This window comes from Neolamprologus multifasciatus, chromosome 18 (genome assembly GCF_963576455.1).
Source record: "Neolamprologus multifasciatus chromosome 18, fNeoMul1.2, whole genome shotgun sequence".
Classification (NCBI taxonomy): domain Eukaryota; kingdom Metazoa; phylum Chordata; class Actinopteri; order Cichliformes; family Cichlidae; genus Neolamprologus; species Neolamprologus multifasciatus.
This window is the reverse complement of record NC_140456.1, coordinates 36,876,129-36,902,347: the sequence shown is the minus strand read 5'-3', so window position 1 is coordinate 36,902,347 and position 26,219 is coordinate 36,876,129. Positions and strand designations below refer to the sequence as shown.

The 26,219-nt window shown below is 41.7% G+C and overlaps 2 protein-coding genes across 2 annotated transcripts in view; both read right to left on the bottom strand.

The window, feature by feature from the left end:
* Positions 1-26,189, bottom strand: part of LOC146498592 (protein NLRC3-like) — a 126,496-nt gene extending 100,307 nt beyond the window's left edge. Inside the window, exon 1 of the mRNA XM_085139908.1 lies at positions 26,173-26,189. The gene's annotated coding sequence lies outside the window, so the exon portion shown is untranslated. The remainder of the gene's footprint in view (positions 1-26,172) is intronic.
* LOC146498591 (NACHT, LRR and PYD domains-containing protein 3-like) lies at positions 970-26,219 on the bottom strand. Its single transcript, XM_085140094.1, has 12 exons — positions 26,173-26,219; positions 24,833-24,964; positions 24,647-24,748; positions 23,252-23,330; positions 20,949-21,153; positions 18,996-20,796; positions 14,198-14,371; positions 13,811-13,984; positions 13,462-13,635; positions 10,090-10,263; positions 3,273-3,319; positions 970-3,124 (listed from the first exon to the last, which is right to left on the bottom strand). Exons 2-12 carry the CDS (start codon positions 24,919-24,921, stop codon positions 2,595-2,597), a joined length of 3,549 nt encoding a protein of 1,182 aa, XP_084996220.1. The 5' UTR covers positions 24,922-24,964; positions 26,173-26,219; the 3' UTR covers positions 970-2,594.

Here is a 26,219-nt window from a genome sequence, read left to right as displayed (position 1 = left end):
CTAATCCATCTGAGGTGGACAACTCAGGAGGATAAGAAATAAGTTGGTCAAACAATATGGAAAAATCGCTCTGCGGTATCTGAGCCAAAAGCACGATAACATCAAGCAGCACGCTTAAGAACAGGATTAAAAAGAACAAATCACATAAAATAGGCATATGGTCAGAGAACACCGCATCCTCGACGAGTACGTTACGGACAGATAAACCATGTGATAAAACCAAGTCCAGTGTGTGACCACGTTCTTGAGTGGCACCTTTAACAGACTGAACAAAGTTAAAAGAGTTCACCAGTTCCAGAAAGTCCTTAGCCAGGAGCTTCCCTGGGCAGCAGACGTGTATATTAAAATCACCAAGTAGAAGGATCTGGTCATACCGTGATGCACAGTCACATGGACACATGTGATTGTGTATTGTAGTATTGATCCCAATGCTGGTATTAGTACTGGATCAATAACACTGGATGGATGCGTTCAGCATGGAGCCCCTGAGCTGTGTTACAGACAAACATGAAAACTGACAGGTCTGTGTCATTCACAGTCTGTAACACTTCTAAACAACAGAGGCTGACCCAAGTGCCTCAGAGCCAGGCACGCTCACATCACAGCTCTCTAAATAAGCCAGTTTCAAAATAAGAGCTGAAAGCTGTGTTTGGTTGTGTTAGCTTATTATTGTGGAGACTAACATTCAGTGATCATGTGTTCAGACTCATAATGATTACTCTCAGAAATCCTGATCTTTGTATTTACTGTGTGTTGGATCAATAACTGAGATTCATCGTATCACACAGCTGTGCTGCTGCTGCTGGTGATGTCAGCACATCTGGAACAATACGAGGTATCTGCTACCAGACTGAGCAGGACGTGAGACCTGTGGACTGTTTAAAGCTGTCCCTCCACAGCTCACTCAGACCTGATCCACACCTCAGTGATATTCTCTGACTTCCTCAGTAGAGACAGAAACCATTCAGATCTGGGACGATCAGCTGACTGATGATGTCACACAGACTGTGTTTTTCAGGAACAGTGATTCTGATGTGAGCCTGCTAGCTGACAGCAGACCTGATGAAACCACATGTTCACATCTGTGAGGACAGACTGGACTCTTTGACTGCACCTTGGTTCTCCTCAGAGGTCTGTACAGGAGCATGTCCACCCCCACTGAAGATCTCAGTCACTGTGAAACATAGAAAGCTGCTTGTGTAGCCTCTGCCTCACATGTAGATACAGCTACAGGTTTCTCTGTCAGTCAGACTGAAACAGTGTCCTGATGCTGCATCATTCAGCTCTGTGCCCCAGTCAGCATCACTGTGAGCTACCAGTGTCAGTGTTTCTGCCCTTTTCCTGTAACACTACACTCAGCACAGGCTCAGCTGCTATCCAGTGTTGGACTTTGGCTTCAGCTGCTGTGATAGATCCTCTAACATAGATCAGCTCTGCTACATGTTGTTAGATAAGTGCAGCTGCCTGTCATGTCCTGATGTTTCTCTGGGTCAGCAGCTTCTCCATCAGAGGTTCACATGGAGCTGATCCAGTATCTCCAGTAACTGTGTTCTGTGCCTCACTGGTTCATCCTTCTGTCTGTGTGACGTCAGTCAGATGTTGAAGTTAAACTCTGTAATCTTCACTGTGTCACAGAGTTCAGTGAGTCCCGTTATTCACAGTATCAATCAGATCATCAGCGAACAGCTGATCAGCAATCAGTGGTGCCAACAGCACCTCCTGTGGTGAGAGGATGCAATAATGCAATGTAGCATTTTTACACTCAACACTTCCAGTCATGGAAACTGTCTGTTGGATCTGTTTGACGTTGCTTTCTTGTGTTGCTTTCTTGGTTAGAGTTCCTCACAAATGTCCAGATTATTCTTCTAATGAGGCGTCGACCATGTTTTCAGTTCTTTGGAAGAAAACATCGCCCTTTGCCATCCTTACTTTTCTTTGACTTCTTCAAATGCAGCTGAACTCCAGCTGGTATTTTATTGGACTTTGCAGCTGTTTCTGGTCATCAGTTCATTCCTGCAAACCTCTGAACCTGAACAACAATGATGCTGCATTGCTGGCTGATCCCAAAAGGTTGATTCTGTTCATCTGGACGTTTTCAGAAACGTTTGCTCACTGATCAGGTGACTTCTTCAGTCTCAGCTGACTGCAGCTTTACAACCTTACAAACAGCACATTTGCACAATGACTGAAACCAGCAGCAGCAGCACCTGATATATATGATACTAATATAATACATATACATATATAATCCATACTAATGATGAAGGAACTGAGCTCACAGTCCATTGTTCATTCAGTGAACTACTCAGTTTATTTTGGGCCTCAGAAATGCTCACTCTGTTTGTACATCACTGTCAGCAATAGACCCATTCTGCTGTGTGGACAGGAACACATGTGACATCACTTCCTGTTTGTTTGTGGCTGAAGAGGAAGAAGTTTACAAGGAATCATTTAGAAGAGTTTCAAACATCAACTGATTGAATCCATGAATCTGAAAACGTGTTTGTGAGTGAAAGAGACAGACATGTACAGACTGAACTATCTGTTCAACAGTCAGAGTGTTTCTGTAACAGGAGACACTCTTTACACCCCACTCAGCACAGGGACACTGAGGAACCAGGAGACCAGACCATAAACCCAGGATAAAGAGTTTGAGTGAATGTGGTGTTGAAGGTGTGGAGGTGGATCAGAGTGTCAGAGGAGACTCTGTAGAAGGACAGAGTGCCAGCAGGACAGTCCACATACACTGCTGCTCTGTTAGAGACAGAGGAGGAGGAGGAGGAGGAGATGGGTGTGTCTCTGTTATTGTGCCTGACAGAACGAGGAGCACCATTCAAGCAGTACAGACTCCAGGACTGATCATTGTGTCCAAACAAACACTCACCGCCTCCTTTCCTTCTGATGCTTCCGTAACTCACTGATATAAAAATGTGTCCTCTCCACTCGACCTCCCAGTAACAGCGACCAGTCAGACCATTTCTACACAGCAGCATATAATAATCAAATCTGTCTGGATGATCAGGATATGACTGAACCTCCTCCACACGTGTCACCTTCCTGTTGTTGTCAGACAGTTGGAGCTTTGTGTTCACTGTGTTTGTGTCGATTGTGAGTTGACAGGAATCTGATGGAGAGAACAAACACAATCCAGCTGCAGTTATTGATCCATCATCTGTTCATTGATTGACACTTTGATGATGACTCCTGACATGATGAAGATGGTTGAATGTGTGCTGCTTTGTTTTCATGAATCCCATTAAAAACACACTTACACTTCCTCAGACCTGGTGTCAACCATCGGACTCCAGCAGGCTCCACCCTGAAAGGAGGAGGGGGGTCAGAGCAGCACAGTCAGCATGCACACATGGACATTACATGGCTCTCATACACACACTGTTACACACTGAGCTCAAAGCTCGGCTCCACTGTTTTATTCAAAGAAATCTACATTTATTTATCAGCACATTTAAAAACAGGTTGAGCCAAAGTGCTGCACAGAGTAGAGATAAAATAGGAAACATACACAGTAATTACTATAAAGACTCGTCAGAATTGAAAGCTACAGAGTACAAATGTGTTTCCAACCGGGTTTTAAAAATGTCGAGTGTTGGTGACGACCTGATGTGAAGGGCGACTGTTCCAGAGTTTGGCTGCAGCGATCGATAAAGCTCACCTCTGTTTTTACGTCTAGTTCTGGTCAGAAGCTACTTATCTGCAGACGTGAGGGCTCGACTTGGATTATTTTGTTAAAGAGAGATAAGATGGAGCCAATCCATTCAGAGATTTAAAGACAAACAACAAGATCTGGAAGTGGATTCTACCACGTACTGGTAACCAGTGGAAAAAGCTGGAAAAAGCTGGTGATGGGTCGTCTAGCACAGACCCACCGCTGGAACCAGACAATTCATGAGGGAGAGAACTGTGACAGCGCCGTTCCTTCACTTGACCTCAGTCGCTCTCGTCTGCTCCCTCGTAACACTGCTCTTTATTGAGGTTACATGAATATGCATAAGTTCATTAACATATGACGTCTTACACAGGTATGAACAAAGAGTACCAGTCTGTGCATAGTGTAGGTATGTGTGTGTGTGTGTGTGTGTGTGTGTGTGTGTGTGTGTGTGTGTGTTCCAGATGTGACCCTGTGACCCCAAAGCTGGTGCTAAGAGTCCAGTGGTCCCCCTAACAAAAGGCTCTTATACTTAACCAGACACAGAGTAGGTGTCCTCCTACACCAGGGGTCTCAAACTCGCGGCCCGCGGGCCAGTTGCGGCCCGCAGGACGATAGTTTTTGGCCCCCACCTTAATATGAAAATTTAATGTTAGTTTGATAATGTATGACACTTTACAGTGTTGTGTGCGGAGCTGAATTAACCCACCAATCAGGGGGGGATATGGATCTCAGGGGACACCAGCCGGGCTTGATGCAAGCAGGGAAACATTTCTCAATGAGTAAAAGTTACAGCAGCGTTGCCCTGGAGTGTTTCTTTCTTTTCTGTGCCTGGCTGGCTTCCTCCTTTCTATTGGGCAAACGCGGACATTCGCCCCAGCGCGCTGCGTTCACAACACTTCAAAAAAAGTTGGTTTTTTAAGTTGCTGCCCAGCGGGACATTATACGTATATAGATTTATACACACGTCAGTGGGAGTTTTAGTTATTTTTTCACAGAGAGAGATCTCATATTAACTCTCAAAGTGATGCGTAGGCGGCGGGATAAAAGAAAAGTAATGAACTCAATGCAGCCCAATTTAGTCTGCAGTCACATAGCGACACCTGTTCATCGGCAATAACAGTCCCCGGTAACCCGGACTAATTATAGGGTCGCACCGTAATTTGTGCGTCGATGTTTTTTATTTGCATCACTCCGTTTGCATTGCAGCATACATGAACATTACATATATTTCAATATAATGTAAAAGCAGTCAAAACAACTAACATCAGAAACAGGTGATATTATCTGTTATATGTCACGGTGTCATTTCCGCTTCTTTCTCCTGTAACAACAGCCCGGCGCTGTGAGCAGTCGCCTTTTTTGCGCTCGCCATCCCTGTACTTTGTACCATCTGCAAACGCCACGGTGTTCGTGTCATCATGAAAGACATGAACATCGAGCGTAAAAACAAAGGAGACTGCTACCGGCTTTTTATCTGCCGATCGCCGTGCTACGGTTGCAAGAAAAAGAAGCAGAAATGACGTTCTCTACGCGTTGAGACGTTCCCCGTCCGTCGGCTAAACGCTTGATTGAAACTTCAATGCAACAGTGACACCAAGTAGGATTATAAATGTTACGTAGCCCCAAACATGTCTTTTTCAAAGCCTGCGGTGAAGAGAAAGGTTGGTGATGAGCACCGACAATTTCAGGAAAAGTGGGAAATGCAATATTTCTTTGTTGAGCACAGGGGCACCCCGACCTGTCTTATTTGCACAGAGAAAGTTGCGCTGCACAAGGAATACAATTTGAAACGTCATTACACAACTAGACATGCTGAGGTGGAGGCAAAATACCAGGGAGATGAGAGAGTGAACCGGGTTGCCAGTCTTAAAACAGATCTACTGAGGCAGCAAGATTTCTTCAAGAAAGCAACCAAAGAGAATAATGCAGCAGTCGAAGCCACGTGGTTAGTGAGATGATTGCTAAAGCAGGGAAGCCATTCACAGAAGGTGAATTTGTCTAAAAGTGCATGTTGCAGGCTGCAAATATAGTCTGTCTGGGAAAGAAAGGTCAGTTTAGCAACATCAGCCTTTCTGCCAACACCGCAGCAGATCGCATTTCTGACCTGTCAAGTGACATTTATGACCAACTGTGTGAGAAAGCCAAATGTTTCAGTGTATACTCAGTCGCTCTTGATGAGACCACAGACATCACCGACACTGCCCAGCTCCCAATGTATGTCCGTGGTGTTGATGACAGTTTTGAAGTGATGGAGGAGCTGCTCATAGTAATTCCAATGCATGGCCAGACCACCGCTCAGCAGATATTTACAAGCTGTGTGATGCCATTGGGAATGTTGGTTTGCCATGGAAGAGGTTTGTTGGAATAACAACAGATGGAGCGCCATCAATGACAGGGAGGAAAAATGGACTGGTGGCACTTGTTCAAAAAAAACTGGAAGAGGAAGGCGTGGAGGAGGCCATTGCTCTGCACTGCATTATCCATCAGCAGGTCCTTTGCAGCAAATGCCTGAAGTTTGACAATGTGATGTCTATTGTTGTGAAATGCATCAACCAAATCAGATCCAGGGGCTTAAAGCACCGAAGGTTCTGTGCTTTTTTAGAGGAAATGGAGTCAGAATATGGGGATGTGCTCGACTTCACTGAGGTACGTTGGCTCAGCAGGGGAAATGTATTAAAGAGACTTTTTGAGTTGAGAACAGAAGTGAAGCCTTCATGGAGAAGGATGGAGTTAGTGTTCCTGTACTAACTGATCCCAAATGGCTCATGGACTTAGCTTTTCTTGTTGATATAACACATGAGCTTAATGTACTGAACAAGACGTTACAAGGCCAGGGGCAACTTGTCAGTGCTGCCTATGACAACGTGAGAGCATTCTCCACAAACTTGCGCTCTGGAAAGCTCAGCTCTCTCAGACAAACCTTTGCCATTTCCCAGCATGCAAGGCACTCGTGGATGCAGGCACACCATTCAGTGCTGACAAGTATGTTGATGTCATTTTGAGGCTACAGGAGGAATTTGATCACAGATTTGCTGACTTCAAGACACACAGAGCCACCTTTCAAATGTTTGCGGACCCCTTCTCCTTTGATGTGCAAGATGCCCCTTCTGTGCTTCAAATGGAGCTCATTGAGCTGCAGTGCAACTCTGAACTCAAAGCAAAGTTCAGGGAGGTGAGTGGAAAAGCAGACAAGCTTGGACAGTTTTTGAGAGAATTGAGCCCTAGTTTCCCTCGGCTTTCCCGAATGTTCAAGCGGAGCATGTGCCTTTTTGGTAGCACATACTTGTGCCAAAAGCTCTTCTCCACTTTGAACTTCAATAAGTCCAAGTACAGGTCCAGACTTATGGATGATCATCTTCAAGACGTACTGAGGGTCGCAACTGCTTCCTCCCTCAGGCCAAATCTGGCTCGGCTATGCGAGAGGAAACGCTGCCAGGTCTCTAGCAGCAAGGAGTAGGCAAGAGAAGCCATGTTCAGAAGAACAGTTCATTTTCTACAGTGTTCCATTCATGTTCAGAAGAAGGTTATAGAACTGTTAATACAGACATTTCAATCTAAATACAGCAGATATAGAAGACTGAAAAAACACATAAGTTCACTGACTAAAAAGATCCTATTATTATTTTATTTATGTATTACAGATTGATTTATTTTCTTATTAATTCTTAATTTGTTTATTTATTTTTCATATTTTGTGTTAAAAAAATAAAAATAAAGAGATTTGAGAAGATTGGAATTTTTTAACCATGCCTTTCTTGTGGAAAACCAAATGCGGCCCAGCCTCACCCAGACTCTGCCTGCAGCGGCCCCCAGCTAAATTGAGTTTGAGACCCCTGTCCTACACCATAAATCAGTAAGAGAGGGTACGACCTCTCTCATGGCCCCAAGTGGTGTGTGCATGCCAGAGCACTCTGGAAGGCACACAGAGTCTTTACAGACTACTAAGGATCAAACCTCTATCATCATGCAATCGATTATACAACTCTAAGCATATATGAGTAAATATTTCTAAGCATAAATGACAATCAACAATATAAACCTTACATCTGGTTTTAATAACAGAATTTATTTGTTTCTCAAATGAGAAAGAGCTATCGAGAAACACTCCTAAATCTTTAGTTAACTTTTCCAGTGGGCCAAGGTCAACATTATCTGCTAATGCTAAATAGGCTGCCGTTATTAACTAATGCTAATTTGATGTGAATTAGCATTATGCACCAATGCTAACACTTACTTTTTAACAATGTGAGTAGCTAATGCTAACACTATTTCCCTTAACTTTATAACAATGTGAACGGCTAATGCTGACACTCTTTTCCTCAGCATTACAACATCTGAGCTGCTAATGCTAAGTAGGCCACCATTAGTACCTACGTCTAATTTAAGGCAAATACGCATTAGAACCTAATGCTCATATCGTTTTCCTTTGCTTTATAACAATGTGAGCAGCTACTGCTAAATAGCATTAGCTAATAAGAGGCAGTCTAATTTAATGCAAGTTAGCATCATTTGCATTATAACGATGTGAGGAGTTTATTCTAAGTATGCTGCCAATAAGGGCTAATTCTAATTAGGGGTGAATAATTATTACCAGCTAATGCTAATATCGTTTTCTCTTCCCTTTTAACAATGTGAGCGCTAGTGCTAGGTAGGCTGATGCTAGCAGCTAATGCTAAAGCTAATTTAATGTGAATTAGCATTACATTAGTGAAGAGTTAATGCTAAGTAGACTGCCATTAGTGGCTAATGCTAATTTTAGGTGAATAGGAATTGGCAGCTAATGCTAATACCATATTTTCTTGTTTTATAACAATGTTACCAGCTAATACTGGGGTTGTAATAATAGGTTGCCGTTATTAGCTAATACTAATTTGAGGTGAATTAGCATTATCCCCTTATGCTAACAATGTTGATGTGAAGAGTTAATGCTAAATAGTACGCCATTAGTGGCTAATTCTAATTTTAGATGAAAAAGCATTAAAAGCTAATGCTAATACCATATTTTCTTGCTATATATCAATATCAGTAGCTAATGCTAGGTATGTAGCCATCATTAGCTAATGCTAATTTAGGTGAATTAGCATTATCCACTAATGCTAACAATGTTTTTGCCAACTCTTTTCCCTTGCATTATAACAATATGAGCAGCCAATGCTAAGAATGCTGCCATTATTAGGTAATGCTAATTATTATGTGTGTTAGCATTATCTGCTGCTGCTAGCAATGTTTTATCTTACCTTTTAACATTATCAGCAGCTAATGCTAACATTAATTTCATTTCAGTTAAGCCTATTTAGCATTAATTAACTTCATTTACCATTAAGAAGTTTATGCTAAATAGGCTACCATTAGTGGCTAATGCTTATTTTAGGTGAATAAGCATTGGCAACTAATGCTAATACCATATTCTCTTGATTTCTAACAATGTGAGCAGCTATTGCTAAGTAGGTTGCCGTTATTAGCTAATGCTAATTTATCCGCTAATGCTAACACTGTTTTCTCTTACTTATTAAAAATGATAGTAGCTAATACTAATACTCTTTTCCATTGGGTAACAACGAAGTGAGGAGTTAATGCTAAGTAGGCTCCCATTAGCAGCTAAAGGTAATTTGAGGTGAATAAGCACTAGTACCTAATGCTAATACCCTTTTCTCTTGTGTTATAACGATGTGAAATGTTAATATTGTTCTCAAACAACAGAATGAGAATGAAATATTGATTCTAACAGGGCCCATAAACAGCTTCAGCTTAGCAGCATTAGCTTATCAGAGTTTCCATCATGGTCACACAAATCCTTAGCAGAGCAAAGTGGCCTACTTAGGAATAGCTGCTCAAGTTGTAGAAAGCAAAGGGAAAACAGTAATAGCATTAGCTGCTAAATGTGCACTTGAGAACAAATTTATTGTGAATTCAGCTGTGAATGTAGAGTTTGTCATTATTTAATCTTCCATTTCCAAATGTTAGCTGCTCCTTTGTCACACACACAGACTGAAATGATTCATAGCCTTGCTTCTGTCAGTGTCACTGAGACTGTGGACATACAGCATGGGAAACATACACATGGATGACACTTTATTAGGTACACAGTGCCCACTATCTCAGGTACACCTGTGACCTAATAAAGTGTATCTAAAGTTAAATGTTGTCTCTGTCCAAATATTTATGGACCAAACTGTAGGTCTACTTTTAATGAAACTCTCAACATGACTTATCAGTTATCATTAAAGTTCCTGACTCCTTGGAAAACCCCCTACATAAATATCCATGTACTATCCAGCTAGACTAGTGTGTCTGTCGCTGAAAATATTCCTGCATGTGTGATTGTTCATGTCTCATCTGCAGGAAACAAACAGGAAGTGAGTGAAGGACACAGGAAATGTTTCCAGCTCTTCCTCCTCTATCAGACATTATCTCCATACCTGAAAGTGTCCATTCTCCAGCTTGGATTCTTTAGTCCAGCCGACAGTAGCTTAATTCCTGAGTCACCTGGATGATTGTAGCTCAGGTCCAGCTCTCTCAGATGGGAGGGGTTGGAGCTCAGAGCTGAGGCCAGAGAAGTAAAGCCATCCTCTGTAATCAGACAGCCTGACAGGCTGCAGACACACAAAACAACAATCCGTCTATTATCCATCTCTATGGCAGCATAACTAAGGGATGGTTCAGGGTCACCTGATCCAGCTTTAACTATAAGCTTTATCAAAAAATTTGAAGCTGATCTTCAAAGTAGAGAGGGTGTATGTCTCCTGAAATCAAACTGGGAGCTGCTTCCACACCCAGTCCAACATAGCCAGGCTTTCTTTGTGTTTGCTGCTTTGATAAAACCTCAAATCCCAGTCAGAGAGGATGAGCATCATCACAGTGATGATCATTTCTCTGTTAACCCAGGCTTTCTGCTTCAGGATCTGTGCACGCTCACAGAACAAGAAGACCTTTAAACATCATTTCACTAAATGGATGGACTGAGCTCAGCCTACAGATGAACTGGATAAAGATTTGACCTCAGTGTGCTCAGTTTTATTGTCTATTCCTAACATGATAGCTGCACTTTAGAGCTCTAAAACTGAAACTGACACACATTTAAACTCTACATGTTACTCAGTACATTCAGTTCTGACACTCGCCCACAGTCCAACAAAGGAAACATGGAGATCACATCAGTTTGTCACCAAAGTCTAATTATTCCAGAGGGCAGTGTTAATACAACTAAAGTTATCTGGAAGCAAAGTTGAGTTTTTTATTGTCGGAGTACTTCATGTCTGAAGTATCACTTAAATGCATTACACGCTGTTGATGGCAGCAAACAAACCACCCAAACAAACAGCGGTGGGAGGCTTGGGCAGACTACGTAGGATCAGATTGTGGGAGGAGTCTAGATAAACCAAAGAAAGACAAGCTAACAAACGCCACAGTGAAGTGAGTAGCTACAAACTTCAGGCCGATTATTGTTGTTGAAGAAGTCGGTCTGAGGAACATTCTTAGGATCAACAAATGACGGCATGTATGAGCCTCAAGACGCACCATCACAAGAAGAACACATGAGCTGTAGAAAAAGGAGAGACTACGAAAGCCACGGTGTTACAACGTGCACCAGCTGTTGGTCTCTCTGGAGACTACTGGGCGCGGCTGGGTAACCATGGTTACTTGGGAGTTACAGTACATGATATTAATGAAGAGTGGGAGCTGCGTTCTATAGCAAACAATTTGTTATGAGGTAATCACCTGATCTTACTTTAACCAGAAGCCCTTCACAATAATTGCAATGCCTTTATTTTGTACAACTACCATCAGTTCGTCTGTACTGATGGTAATTTAAAGTCACACTAATGCCGTTTAGTTTCTATAGTTTATGTAGTAGAAGTATACTACAGTACCCTGATCACTGATAGGATAGATTTATGTAGATATACACCTTTGTGTTTAACATTACTGCATTATAGCACTGTGATCTTTGTCCTTATATATGGCTCTATTAGCTATACTGACGTATGTACATATATGTACGTACATATAACTGGATATGTAACTTATCTATTCATCTTATTTGTCATGTATTTGTATTGTGTACTTCCTTTTTGTAAGAAACCACACATGTGATCACAGCCACAAGAATCAATCAGTGAAAGAATAAAGTGCCTCAATCCAAACCTTAAGCTCCTTATTCCACATGCTGGGATCATTTGGCCTTCAGTGGTGTTCTGGCTGACACACCGGAGTGACCGGAGTGCTAAAAAGTGAATCAGACACACCAGTGTCATCCCTGATATCTCCACTACATTTAGTCGTCCTTCAGCTTGTGGCTGCCGTTAGCTGGTCTGCTAGTTAGCTGATCTGCTAGTTAGCCGGTGTGCTAGTTAGCTGGTGTGCTAGTTAGCCAGTATGCTAGTTAGCTGGTTCGCTAGTCAGCTGGTGTGCTGACCAGCGAACCAGTAGGTTATGAGATGAGCTTGTCTGTCTGATGAGCCAGCTCTCTCTGTCTTATGAGCCAGCTCTCTCTGTCTTGGTCGTTTTGTCCTTGGGCAAGACCTAACCTACAACTTACTGGTGATGACCAGAGGGGCCGATGGCGCGATATGGCAGCCTCGCTTCTGTCAGTCTGTCCCAGGGCAGCTGGGGCTACAACTGTAGCTTACCTCCACCAGTGTGTGAATGTGAGAGTGAATGAATAGTGGGATTGTAAAGGGTCTTTGAGGGTCTCGAAAAGCGCTATATAAATGCAATCCATTATTATTATTAAGAGCATCTTTAGGCCTGACTGTGCTCATTCTTCCTCCAGCCTCTCCTTAAAAAAGATAACAACTACATCAGTATTAGTTCAATAACAATTTCTGCAATTCAATTGTGGACATTCACTTTTAAACCTTGTGTAAAATGATAAAACCTAAAAGTCTGAGTATTATTCTTTGTGCAAAAAGCTCTTGCAGGTTACCCCGGACTTAATAATTAATTAATAATAATAAAAATAACCTTTCCTTTAAACAGCTGTTCAGGCTACTAAACTCATCCCAGAAATAACAAGTGACACCATTAATAGTGGAGCTACCTTTAACAGGTGAAACTGATTTGACCTATAAGGCTACTGCAGTTACTTCTTATCAGGGTTAGTAGGGAAGACATCTGGATGAGGTAGTTAGTAGTATGTAGTTAGTACCGGGCGAGACCCCTCCCCCACATCGGCACCAGAACCCTGTATTATCTAAAGGGTAAGACTGCCTGTTTTATCAAACTATGGCCATTACTACTGTGATCATTTGCAGCCCAGTGTGCCGCTCTCTCTGCTGGGATGAACCACTGGAGCTCACCCAGTCATCCCTCTCTTTCTCTCAAGAAGAATTGAAATAAATATATTTATTATGTTACGAGTATAATATTCTTTAAATCAAACTGTAATGAATAAATCAAGCAAGAAGATTTGGTGGCTCCAAGTGTTGTAGAAGAAAAGATAAACATCTCATTTTGAGAAATCAGCCTTTAAAATTAAGTAAGTACAGTGAACAAAAAACAAACAGCGAACCAATCAGTAGTCGCCAATATCCTCCTAATTTTATTCCTAAAGAAATCAAATATATATTTTATGGGCCCAAAGGAGCCTAAATATTTAAATTAGGCAGTACATGAAGTATTTTTTTAAATAAACAAAGACATGACTATAGCAACTTTTAGTAATTCAGAGTCCAGTTATCCACTCAAATGTGAATAAAAGTTCACTTGACAGCTGTATAAAAGTTACCTGTTTATACAATAATATAAATCACATTTCAAATGATCATCTGTGGAAAAGTTTGAATCCTGACCTGAGAGTTTCCACTGCACACTTTGAACTCTTTAGTCCAGCATACAGAAGCTTCACTCCTGAATTCTGCAGGTCAGAGTTACTCAGGTCCAGCTCTCTCAGACTGGAGGACTGGGAGCTGAGGACTGAGGACAGAGCTTCACAGCTTCTCTCTGACAGGTTACAGCCACTCAGTCTGAAAAATAAAAGACAATCTATAAAACAAATACTTATGTAGAGTTTGTTAATACATTTCACAACATTAAATCTTGACTTTCTATTTTTAAAGGAAACATAAACATACTAAGATACAACATCATATGGATGAACTTTACTTAACAATTTAAAAACAAAATGTTTTCTGATCTGACCTCAGAGTATTCAGTCTACAGTTTAAACGTTGTAGTCCAGCAGACAGAAGCTTCACTCCTGAATCCTGCAGCTTTCTGATACTCAGGTCAAGCTCTGTCAGACTAGAGGACTGTGAGCTGAGAATTGAGGACAGAGCTTCACAGTTTTCCTCTGAGAGTTCACAGATGTTAAGTCTGAAGATAAAAACATGAAAAAAGATTGTTGTTAAAGTGTAATCAGGGTGCAATAGCTTATTGTTTTGTGCTGAGCAGGTTAGTAAAACTTCACTTTAACATGGAAATGAATAAAAATGCTATGAAACAAGGATAACTGGATAAAGATATAAACAAAAACAAACATCAAACACAGAAACAAACAGAACTAAACAGAATACAAATTGATCTGACCTCAGAACATTCAGTTTGGCGTGTGGACTCTCCACTGCAGCAGACAGAAGCTTTACTGCTGAAGCCTTTAGGCTGTTGGTACTCAGGTCCAGCTCTCTCAGAATACAGGTCTGGGAGCTTACAACTGACAACAAATTTTCACAGCCTTCCTCTGAGACGTTACAGCTGCTCAGTCTGAGAGAGAAAGGGAAACAAACAAAACAAAAAAAACAAACAATATATGTGATCAAATTAAATTTGTTTATATGTTGAACCTTTTTTAAAAATGTTATTTTAAACCTATGAGTGCTACCAATCCAGTGCACACGATTGGTATCTTGATGATACCTTGCTCAGGGGTACCCATCTCCCATAGAGACTGTGTCTGCTTCCAAAAAGACAAAAAACAAACTAAAAACCAGCAACAAACAACTTAAACATTTACAAAGAAAGAACAATACAGTATCCACATCTGAACCAAAGAGTAAAACAGTGAAATGTGGATTATTAAATATTAGGTCTCTCTCCTCCAAGTCTCTGTTAGTACATGACTTAATAAATGATCAACAAATTGATTTACTCTGCCTTACAGAAACCTGGTTGCAGCAGGATGATTATGTTAGCTTAAATGAATCAACACCCCCGAGTCATTCTAACTACCAGAAATCTCGAAGCACAGGTCGAGGGGGCGGTGTGGCAGCAATTTTTCACACCAGTCTATTAATTAATGAAAGACCAAGACAGACTTTTAATTCATTTGAAAGCCTGATGCTTAACATTGTCCACCCCAGCTGTGAAACTCAGAAACCAGTCTTACTTGTTATCATCTATCGTCCACCTGGGCCTTACACAGAGTTTCTGTCTGATTTCTCAGACTTTATATCTGATTTAGTTCTGAGCTCAGATAAAATAATTATTGTGGGTGATTTTAACATCCATGTAGATGCTAAAAATGACAGCCTCAACATGGCATTTAATCTGTTGTTAGACTCAATTGGTTTCTCTCAAAATGGAAAAGAACCCACCCACCACTTTAATCACACTCTAGATCTGGTTTTAACATATGGCATAGAAACTGAACATTTAACAGTGTTTCCTGAAAACCCTCTCCTGTCTGATCATTTCTTGATAACATTTACATTTACAATAATTGATCACGCAGCAGTGGAGAGTGGACTTTATCAAAGTAGATGTCTTTCTGAAAGCGCTGTAACTAAGTTTAAGAATATAATCCAGCCACTGTTATCATCGTCAATGCCCTGTACCAACACAGAGCAGAGCAGCTATCTGAACGCTACCCCAACAGAGGTCGATCATCTTGTTAATAATTTCACCTCCTCACTACGTACGACTCTGGATACTGTAGCTCCAGTGAAAACGAAGGTCTCTAATCAGAAGTACATGACCCCGTGGTATAATTCTCAAACACGTACCCTAAAGCAGATGACTCGTAATCTGGAGAGGAAATGGCGTGTCACAAATTTAGAGGATCATCATTTAGCCTGGAGAAATAGTTTGTTGCTTTATAAGAAAGCCCTCCACAAAGCCAGAACAGCTTACTACTCATCACTGATTGAAGAAAATAAGAACAACCCCAGGTTTCTCTTCAGCTCTGTAGCCAGGCTGACAAAAAGCCAGAGCTCTTTTGAGCCAACCATCCCTTTAACGTTAACTAGTGATGACTTCATGAACTTCTTTACAAATAAAATTTTTATCATTAGAGAAAAAATTACCAATAATCATCCCACAGATGTAATATTATCTACAGCTACTCTTAGTACCATTGATGTTAAGTTAGACTCTTTTTCTCCAATTGATCTTTCTGAGTTAACTTCAATAATTACTTCCTCCAAACCATCAACATGTCTTTTAGACCCCATTCCTACAAAACTGCTCAAAGAAGTCCTGCCATTGATTAATTCTTCGATCTTAAATATGATCAACCTATCTCTAATAATCGGCTATGTACCACAGGCCTTCAAGGTGGCTGCAGTTAAACCTTTACTCAAAAAGCATCTCTAGACCCAGCAGTCTTAGCTAATTATAGGCCAATCTCCAACCTTCCTTTCATATCAAAAATCCTCGAAAGAGTAGTTGTCAAACAGCTAACAGATCATCTGCAGAGGAATGGCTTATTTGAAGAGTTTCAGTCAGGTTTCAGAGCTCATCACAGCACAGAAACAGCTTTAGTGAAGGTTACAAATGATCTTCTTATGGCCTCTGACAGTGGACTCATCTCTGTGCTTGTCCTTCTTGACCTTAGTGCAGCGTTCGATACTGTTGACCATAATATCCTATTAGAGCGATTAGAACATGCTGTAGGTATTACAGGTATTGCACTGCAGTGGTTTGTATCATATCTATCTAATAGACTCCAATTTGTGCATGTAAATGGAGAGTCCTCTTCACACACTGAGGTTAATTATGGAGTTCCACAGGGTTCAGTGCTAGGACCAATTCTGTTTACATTATACATGCTTCCCCTAGGCAGCATCATTAGAAGACATAGCATACATTTTCACTGCTATGCAGATGACACCCAGCTCTATCTGTCCATGAAGCCAGATAACACACACCAATTAGTTAAACTGCAGGAATGTCTTAAAGACATAAAGACTTGGATGGCCACTAACTTTCTGCTTCTCAACTCAGATAAAACTGAGGTCATTGTACTCGGCGCTGAAAAGCTTAGAAATTTGGTATCTAACCAGATTCTTACTCTGGATGGCATTACCTTGGCCTCCAGTAACACTGTGAGGAACCTTGGAGTCATTTTTGACCAGGATATGTCCTTCAATGCACATATTAAACAAATATGTAAGACTGCGTTCTTCCATTTGCGCAACATCTCTAAAATTAGAAATATCCTGTCTCAGAGTGACGCTGAAAAACTAGTTCACGCATTTATTACTTCCAGGCTGGACTACTGCAATTCATTATTATCAGGATGTCCAAAAAACTCACTGAAAAGCCTTCAGTTAATCCAAAATGCTGCAGCAAGAGTACTGACAGGGACTAGAAAGAGAGAGCATATTTCTCCTGTTTTGGCTTCCCTTCATTGGCTTCCTGTTAAATCCTGAATTGAATTCAAAATCCTGCTCCTCACATACAAGGTCTTAAATAATCAGGCCCCATCTTATCTTAATGACCTTGTAGTACCATATCACCCTATTAGAGCACTTCGCTCTCGCTCTGCAGGCCTACTTGTTGTTCCTAGAGTATTTAAAAGTAGAATGGGAGGCAGAGCCTTCAGTTTTCAGGCCCCTCTTCTGTGGAACCAGCTTCCAGTTTGGATTCAGGAGACAGACACTATCTCTACTTTCAAGATTAGGCTTAAAACTTTCCTGTTTGCTAAAGCATATAGTTAGGGCTGGACCAGGTGACCCTGAATCCTCCCTTAGTTATGCTGCAATAGATGTAGGCTGCCGGGGGATTCCCATGATGCATTGAGTTTTTCCTTTCCAGTCACCTTTCTCACTCACTATGTGTTAACAGACCTCTCTGTATTGAATCATATCTGTTATTAATCTCTGTCTCTCTTCCACAGCATGTCTTTATCCTGTCTTCCTTCTCTCACCCCAACCGGTCGCAGCAGATGGCCGCCCCTCCCTGAGCCTGGTTCTGCCGGAGGTTTCTTCCTGTTAAAAGGGAGTTTTTCCTTCCCACTGTTGCCAAAGTGCTTGCTCATAGGGGGTCATATGATTGTTGGGTTTTTCTCTGTATCTATGAAGCGCCTTGAGGCGACATTTGTTGTGATTTGGCGCTATATAAATAAAATTGAATTGAATTGAATTGAATTGGGTACCACAAGGTAGCTATTCGGTGGATTCAACCCCTGACCTTATGATCATGGGGCGACCACTCTACCTACTGAGCTAATAATTCTGTGTACACTATCATACAATATTAACTAAAACAATTATTTTAGAAAATTTTAGTAATTCAATAATCATGATGCTCATTACCTGTGTATTGTGAAGAAGACTGGATTTTAAACACTAGCTGTATAAAACTCTTCCTGTTAAAGGTGTGTATAAAGGAGATGAGCTGAAATGCAGACTTCATGGAGAATGTTTGTTATCAGGATATATCAAAGACAAAGCAGAGATCCATCCAGTCTCTTCCACTAAGCCCACCACAACCACAACCACTCTCACTCACACCTGCATGAAGTTTAGATCACCAGGTAACCTAACTGCATGTCTGTGGACAGTGGGAGGAAACTGTAGAGGACCCAGAGTGAACCCACTGTAATTCTGTGGTAACATTGGTTATGGAAGCCTTACAGTTACATATGGTTACTGACAAGAAACACGACCTTAGAGGCAATTTCAGTAATGAAGACCGAAGTTCTCCCTCCATACGGGATGAAAACATGACAGCACAGCAGAGATTTATATTTAAAAAGGGAGAGTGTGCACTGAAAGTGAGATACAAACTTGAACTTGAATTACGAACATCATAAAAAGATGTAGGTGAAGTCTGGCAGGTGAAGTTTGTGCTTTAGAATAAAACAACCAAACTCTGGAGTTGGAGACAAGTGAACAAGCTGAGGATAATAAACCTGTCAGAGGGGCTGAAGCATCAGAGCTCATGTTCTTATAGGCTGGGCCTGGATTGTCCTTTGATAAGAGTTACAGAACAAAGTGTGTTTTAGAAATGCTGGAGTGAAACATTAAAACTACCATATATTTACTGAGTGACTGATGATCATTTAATTCACTATTTAAAAAAAATGTTACAGTGGTCTTTGAACTCAGCATTTCTAATTTATTACCCATGATTTTAACGATGAAGCAATGACAACATGTTTACTTACAGAGCTTTGTTGGAGGCTTTGACCACTGGCAGCATTCTCAGAAGAGCCTCCTCTGAAGTAGAGTATTTCTTGAAGTCAAACTCATCCAGATCTTCTTCTGATGACAGTAAGATGAAGGTCAGAGCTGAGCACTGAGCAGGAGACAGTTTACCTGTGGAGAGACTTCCTGAAGTCCTGTGCTGTTGGATCTCCTCCACTAGAGAACGATCATTCAGTTCATTCAGACAGTGGATCAGATTGATGCTTTTCTCTGCAGACAGATTCTTACTGAGCCTCGCCTTGATGTACTGGACTGTTGCTAGAGTGATTCCTGAAATACTTCCTGTCTGTGACATCAGGGCTCGTAAGAGAGTCTGATTGGTCTGCAGTGAAAGACCCAGGAGGAAGCGGAGGAACAAGTCCAGGTGTCCATTTGGACTCTGTAAGGCCTTGTCCACAGCACTCTGGTGGAGAGATTGTAGGTTTGATCTATTAAAGAAATTAGAACTCTTTGAGGTTGTTTGTTGTTCTTCCAGCAGATTGAGCCCAGAGTTGATGAAGGTCAGATGGACATGAAGAGCAGCCAGAAACTCCTGAACACTCAGATGGATGAAGCAGAACACCTTGTCCTGGTACAGTCCTCTCTCCTCTTTAAAGATCTGTGTGAACACTCCTGAGTACACTGAGGCTGCTCTGATATCGATGCCACACTCTGTCAGGTCTGATTCATAGAAGATCAGGTTTCCTTTCTGCAGCTGATCAAAAGCCAGTTTTCCCAGAGACTCCATCATCTTCCTGCTCTCTGGACTCCAGTGTGGATCTGTCTCAGCTCCTCCATCATACTTGACCTTCTTCACTTTGGCCTGAACCACCAGGAAGTGGATGTACATCTCAGTCAGGGTCTTGGGCAGCTGTCCTCCCTCTCTGGTTTCCAGCACATCCTCCAGAACTGTAGCAGTGATCCAGCAGAAGACTGGGATGTGGCACATGATGTGGAGGCTTCGTGATGTCTTGATGTGGGAGATGATCCTCCTGGCCTGCTCCTCATCTCTGAATCTCTTCCTGAAGTACTCCTCCTTCTGTGGGTCAGTGAACCCTCTGACCTCTGTCACCATGCCAACACAGTCAGGAGGGATCTGATTGGCTGCTGCAGGTCGTGTGGTTATCCAGAGGTGAGCAGAGGGAAGCAGTTTCCCCCTGATGAGGTTTATCAGCAGCACATCCACTGAGGTGGACTTTCTAGGGTCAGTTAGGATTGTAGTTTTGTGGAAGTCCAGAGGAAGTCGACACTCATCCAGACCATCAAAGATGAACACAACCTGGAAGTCTTCAAAGCTGCAGATTCCTGCTTCTTTGGTTTCAGTAAAGAAGTGATGAACAAGTCCCACCAAGCTGAACTTTTCCTCTTTCAGCACATTCAGCTCTCTGAAAGTGAATGGAAACATGAACTGGATGTCCTGGTTGGCTTTGTCTTCAGCCCAGTCCAGGGTGAACTTCTGTGTTAGGACTGTTTTCCCAATGCCAGCCACTCCCTTTGTCAGCACTGTTCTGATTGGTTCATCTCTTCTTGGTGAGGCTTTAAAGATGTCTTCTTGTCTGATTGTTGTTTCTGGTCTGTCTGGTTTCCTGGATGCTGTTTCAATCTGTCTGACCTCATGTTCATCATTGACCTCTGCAGTCCCTCCCTCTGTGATGTAGAGCTCTGTGTAGATCTGATTCAGAAGGGTTGGGTTTCCTGCTTTAGCGATGCCCTCAAACACACACTGGAACTTCTTCTTCAGAGCAGATTTAAGGTTACGATGACAAACAGCAGCTGGAAGTTCTGAATAATAATAATAAAAATACAACTTTAACAATCATAGTTTTACAAAATGCTGATGACAATTTCTGACCCACTGAGAAATGACAGAACACACTGGTGTCACAAGTGTCTCATTTATCCAGCAGCTTAAATCTTTAGATAAATCCTCTTACGTCTCTGCAGACGGTCAGCCAGCTGCTCCTGCTTCATTCTCCTCAGGAAGTCCACTGCGATCTTCACAAATGCCTCTCTGCTGTTTCTCCTCTGCTCATCATCCTCCCTCTGAAACTCCAAGCACTGGGACTTATTTGGATTCAGAGCCTTCTGGAGCTTCTTCAGCTCATTCTTCACAAAAGTGATGATGTTGTCCTCCAGCAGCTGGAACAGAATACTTTATGAATGAGCCACCACTCTGAACTTCAGTCTACACAACATCAAGAAGGTCCTGAGAAAATGTGAACGCTGGTTTGTGGGCGGAGTCAAGGAGGCCATTTATGTGAAAAGGGAAAGACCATCTCTGAATGGAGGAGGGGCCTAAGGGTACATCTGTCACCATCTTTAACAACACTTTAACAAACAACATGAGATTTTAACAGTAATGTAAAAATCCTGTGATTCATTGTTATTAAGCACAAACACATCTATGGACCTGTTTCCATTAGTAGCTGCTCAGATCGACTCACCACAGGTCACCACGACTGGACTGGATCCACTGGTTTCCATTACAGTTGAGGACAACCTAATGTGGTCGTCTCAATATAGCCGAGTGTCAACTCACATCATTAGTAAGTGTTAATGCTCCTAATTTCCATCATATTTGTCATTTATTGCTCAAAGTTATTGAAGAAACAGTTATTCAGCTTCATTCTCACTGATCTCAACTACAAACTGTTTCACTTTGGTTTCTGTTTAAAGCCTCGATGTTTAAAATGTTTCCCTGTGATCAATGTTGCCTCTAATGTTTCATGTGTCTGAACACACAAACTCCCTGAGCGTCCCTTGGACCACTGTGAGCAACAGCAGACGTGTGCACTGTGGTCACGCCAGCATCGAATCCATCCAGGTTACATGTTTATTAAAATAATCAAATTACAGCCTTTATGTTAGACTACTTTTAATTAACTGCTTTATCCCACTTACAATGAAAATTAAAAACAACCTTGTTCATGACCTGTGTAGTATGTTAATACTATTGAAAGTAAAAATAACTTGAACTCCAATTTTGAAAACACAACTTTATTTATTCTTTTATTTATTATTAAGCTCTGACTTGTATTATGAGTCTGAGTCTGTGGTCTGGGAGAGAGTCTGCAACTCTGGATGCAAAATAAAGGATATAATGATCAGTGCTGGGCAATTAATTATATAGTTACTTCTTCAAAAAGGTAAAACAAAGTTTTTTATTTACCTAAAAATGCAGCCAAGGTGTTTTTTAAATAAACATTTCAAACTATTTACAGAACAATCAGCTGTTCTGCATCAAATCTGATGCCACACAAATTATTTGTGCCACTCCAAAAATAATTTCTGTCCACTATGAGATGAAGGAGAACAACAGCCTGATACCTGCAGGCCTGACAGCAGCAGATGTGTCACTGCTGTAACACCTGTAACACTCAGCAGTCGCCTCATTGTTCTGACACACAACAACACTATTGACTACACTACACACTAACTACACGCTAACTACACGCTAACTACACGCTAACTACACACTAACTACACGCTAACTACACACTAACTACACACTAACTACACAAGATTTGTGCTAAACGTCACAAATCTCTCACATCTCAAACACGCCGTCACTCCTAAAACTTCCTCCTCCCTAAACAACTAAATGCCATGTTGCCATATCATGTTTTGATTGGTCGGCATGGTACTTTTTTCGACCAATAGGAAAGGGGGGGGGGGGTTGGTTTCATCTTTGCTCACAGGCGGAGAGCGCTTTCGAGCGTTTTCCTTATGAAACGCTGTTTTTACCGTTTCTTCCCGCAGTAAATATAAACAACAATATTATTCAGGAAGAAAACCAAACAACCAAACCAACTCCAAAGGTTGTTCACGTTGTCATTAACGTGGCTTCACTCCACATCAGCCGCTTTGCTAAAACACCGGTGTCGGCACATAAGGACGCTGTCATAGCCTGTCAACCACGTTGATTAGCTGCGTATATACGAATGTGAATCGCATCATTGGCTGGACTATGGGATAAGGTGGCATTGTTCTGATCCCATACGGGAGCAGCCAGTCACTGACTAACACTGCAAAACTGAATTGTTAACCTATTTACTTTAATTTCAAGTCAGGTGGATTTTTTTTGTGTGCAATGCAGATTTTCTGTGCACAGAGACGTGCCAGCAGTCAAAGTTTGTTTCTTTTGGACATTTAGTCCACAGAGTCCTTGGTGTTCTGAAAGGGAAACAAATAAATGTATTATTAATAATAATAAAGTAGTTGTTGTACATGTACAGACCATAAATATGGAGTCCAGCTGTGTTCGATGCTGCTGGGCAGACTGACCACTGGGAACCTCTGAGCTCTGCTGGTCCACTCTGTGGAGGAACCGTGGACACACACACACACACACACACACACACATATATAGATGAGGCCACTTTGATTATTGAAATGTGAATTTAGCCTCTAAAAGCTGTGTTCAGTCACTTTTGCTGCTTCCCTTGTTGCATCTGTATTTGTAGTTTCTCTGTCAGAGATCAAAATGATCAATAATACAAATGATACTCCAGAGTCCTTCCACTGTTATCCTGATCACTGACACTTCTTTGTTGTGTTTTAAACTCTGTAAAAACACAAAGATCATAATTCCCTGAATGACTTCAATGTTTTTCTAACTGAACTTTGATTCTAAAGTTAAAGGCCGTTTCTCAGTAAATGTACTTGTGAAACGTCATCATTCACAGATCAAGTACGTTTCAACTCAAAGTACGTATAAAGCCAAGTGTGTAAGTTCACCTCTGAATGTTTGTGATTCCTACGTTAAGTTTAACAACCGATATATGAAGCTCGGACGTCTGCGTGCTGCTGAGTCTGTTTGTTTGTTCATTCCAACCATCAAACTGTTTACCTGCAGCACAGTTTGTTTGTTTTTCAAAGTAAAACTGTGAAACACTTTTTTCATGCTTGTGTTCAGTTTTGTATAGAAATGATGCAAAATTCAGTGTCAGGTTAAATGTGACAGAAACAGTTCACACTGACATCATCCTGATAAAAGATGAGTGCAGGAAAACCGTGTTTGCATTTATTTGCACTGCTTTCCATGTGTGAATGAGGCGAGTATCAAAGTGCTCAGAGGAGAAAAGCTCCATATAAGAACCATTACTCCCAGTATTATTCCAAACTGGTCCAGCCTATAAAGATGAACTCTGTGTGAACAGCTGACCTGTGTCATGTGACCAAGAACACAAACATGATCTACTGTCAGATCAGGACACGTCACAGTTACTGTGTTACTGTTTAACAGCACACTGCAACATTCACACGTTCATCTAACAAACTGGATCATTAACAGCTGCATTTTCACACGTTTCACTTTGATTCACTACAGATTCAGCAGACAGAAAGAAGTTGATGAGGAAACAACAGTTCAGTTCATTTCTGTCCTGGTTGATGAAGATGGCAGCACTGCTGAGGAGCAGGAAGTGGGGATCAGACTGAGTGAAGAGTTTCAGGACAGAGAGTTTGAGAACATCTCCCCTTCCTAAAAATAATCTCTGAGTATCTGCTGTGTTTGTGGAAACACTCCAACACACAGCGCTGCACATATGAACATGTGTGTGAAACAGAGCTGACATTAAACATGATGGAGGATTTATTCACAAACACACAACAACATTTACACACACATTACCTCTCTGCTGGACGACACACGCCTGATTTAAAGTTAATACCATCATCTTTAGACCGGTCACTCCTTAAGGACACAGAGCTGGGTGGAGGTCCAGGCTGGTTCCTGTGAATAATGATGGAGCAGTGATGTGAGTGCTGAGCTGTGACATGGAGAAGAGTCGTGGACAGTTAGAGATGGTCATCTCACCTCTGAGCTTTGGTCTGGCTCTCATGTTCCCCACACAGAGTGGTTTTAGAGGGAGGGACTCCCTCCTCTCTGTCCTCACACTGATCCATGCTGCTCAATTCCCATCAGCTCACACACACTTTCTACCTTCACCTGCAGAGGAAACACAAATTATTCATGTGCACATCAACTGAAATCCTCCTTTCCATCATGTGTGCTGTCCAAATATCAGCTGCTTCTTTCCTGCTTCATCTCAGTGTCAGCTGAGAGAATGACAAACCCACTACGTGTCAACATTTGATGGATGATGACACAGAAATGTGAAATGATATTGACTTAAATCTGTCCTGATGATAATGAGAAGCTTTGATGAGTTGTGACTCTCTGAGGTGTTACTAGGATGTAGAAACACTGGAGCTCAGCCCTGAAATCTTTGCTGTTTTCACTTGATAACAGCAGCTGTTTAAAGTTACTGAGTGTGTTTGACAGTAAAGTGAATGTAAATGTGAGACACTGTGTGCTCACAGCTAAAGGCTGCAGTCAGCTGTGTTAGAGCCTCTTTCACACAATGATCCTTTAATAAACACTCAGAGCTCCATGTTGATGAAGCAGTCATGTGTGAGCTTGTGTGCTGACATGTTGACAGTTTGACTTCAGCTTTTACTGAAGAAAATCCACAGAAGGCTGAAAGTGAAGCATCACTTCCTGTTTGAGGAGAGCCAACAGTCTGTTTACACGTCATGTCTAAGTTACAGCTGGAATAAATAATCATTTGCAAAGTCTGCTGCTCTTTCTGTAACCATCTGACCATCAACTAACTCTGTGCTGCTGCTGCTGCTCTCATTCACAAAGTGCTCAATTACATTTTTAACTCGTGTCTTTAAGAGCTCTTAGCGTTAGCTTAGCGTTAGCATGCTGTCTGACTAGCTTAGCGTCAGAGCTCTGCAGGTGTGTCGTGTGTAAATATTAATCACAGTGACAGTGAAGGAGGTAAAGGTGAGAAAAACACTGCAGCTGAGCTGTGACGTCATCACGTACGCTGCGTCCTCTGTGGGCTCTGAGTGAACTCACAAAGTACAAACTACAAGTACACAAACACGAACGTAGCTCAGAGTGGCGGACACACTCGGCCTCGTTGGTCCAGCTGTGAGTCCGTTACCGTGAACTATGGAGCGGCAGATTTGTGCTGAACTAAGCTGCACACAGCTGATGTTAGCCAGGAAAACATTACACACTGACTTTAATGGAGAGACCGGAAATACAAACACACAGTTTGTTGTGTGAAGAAATCAAACATGAGCTGAACAAACAGTAAAGTTCCTAAAGACAAACTGTTAAAGGAGGAAACAAAGCAAACTTACAGTTTCTTCACACACCAACAACAAGCTCCACTCCACGAAGTTCAGGA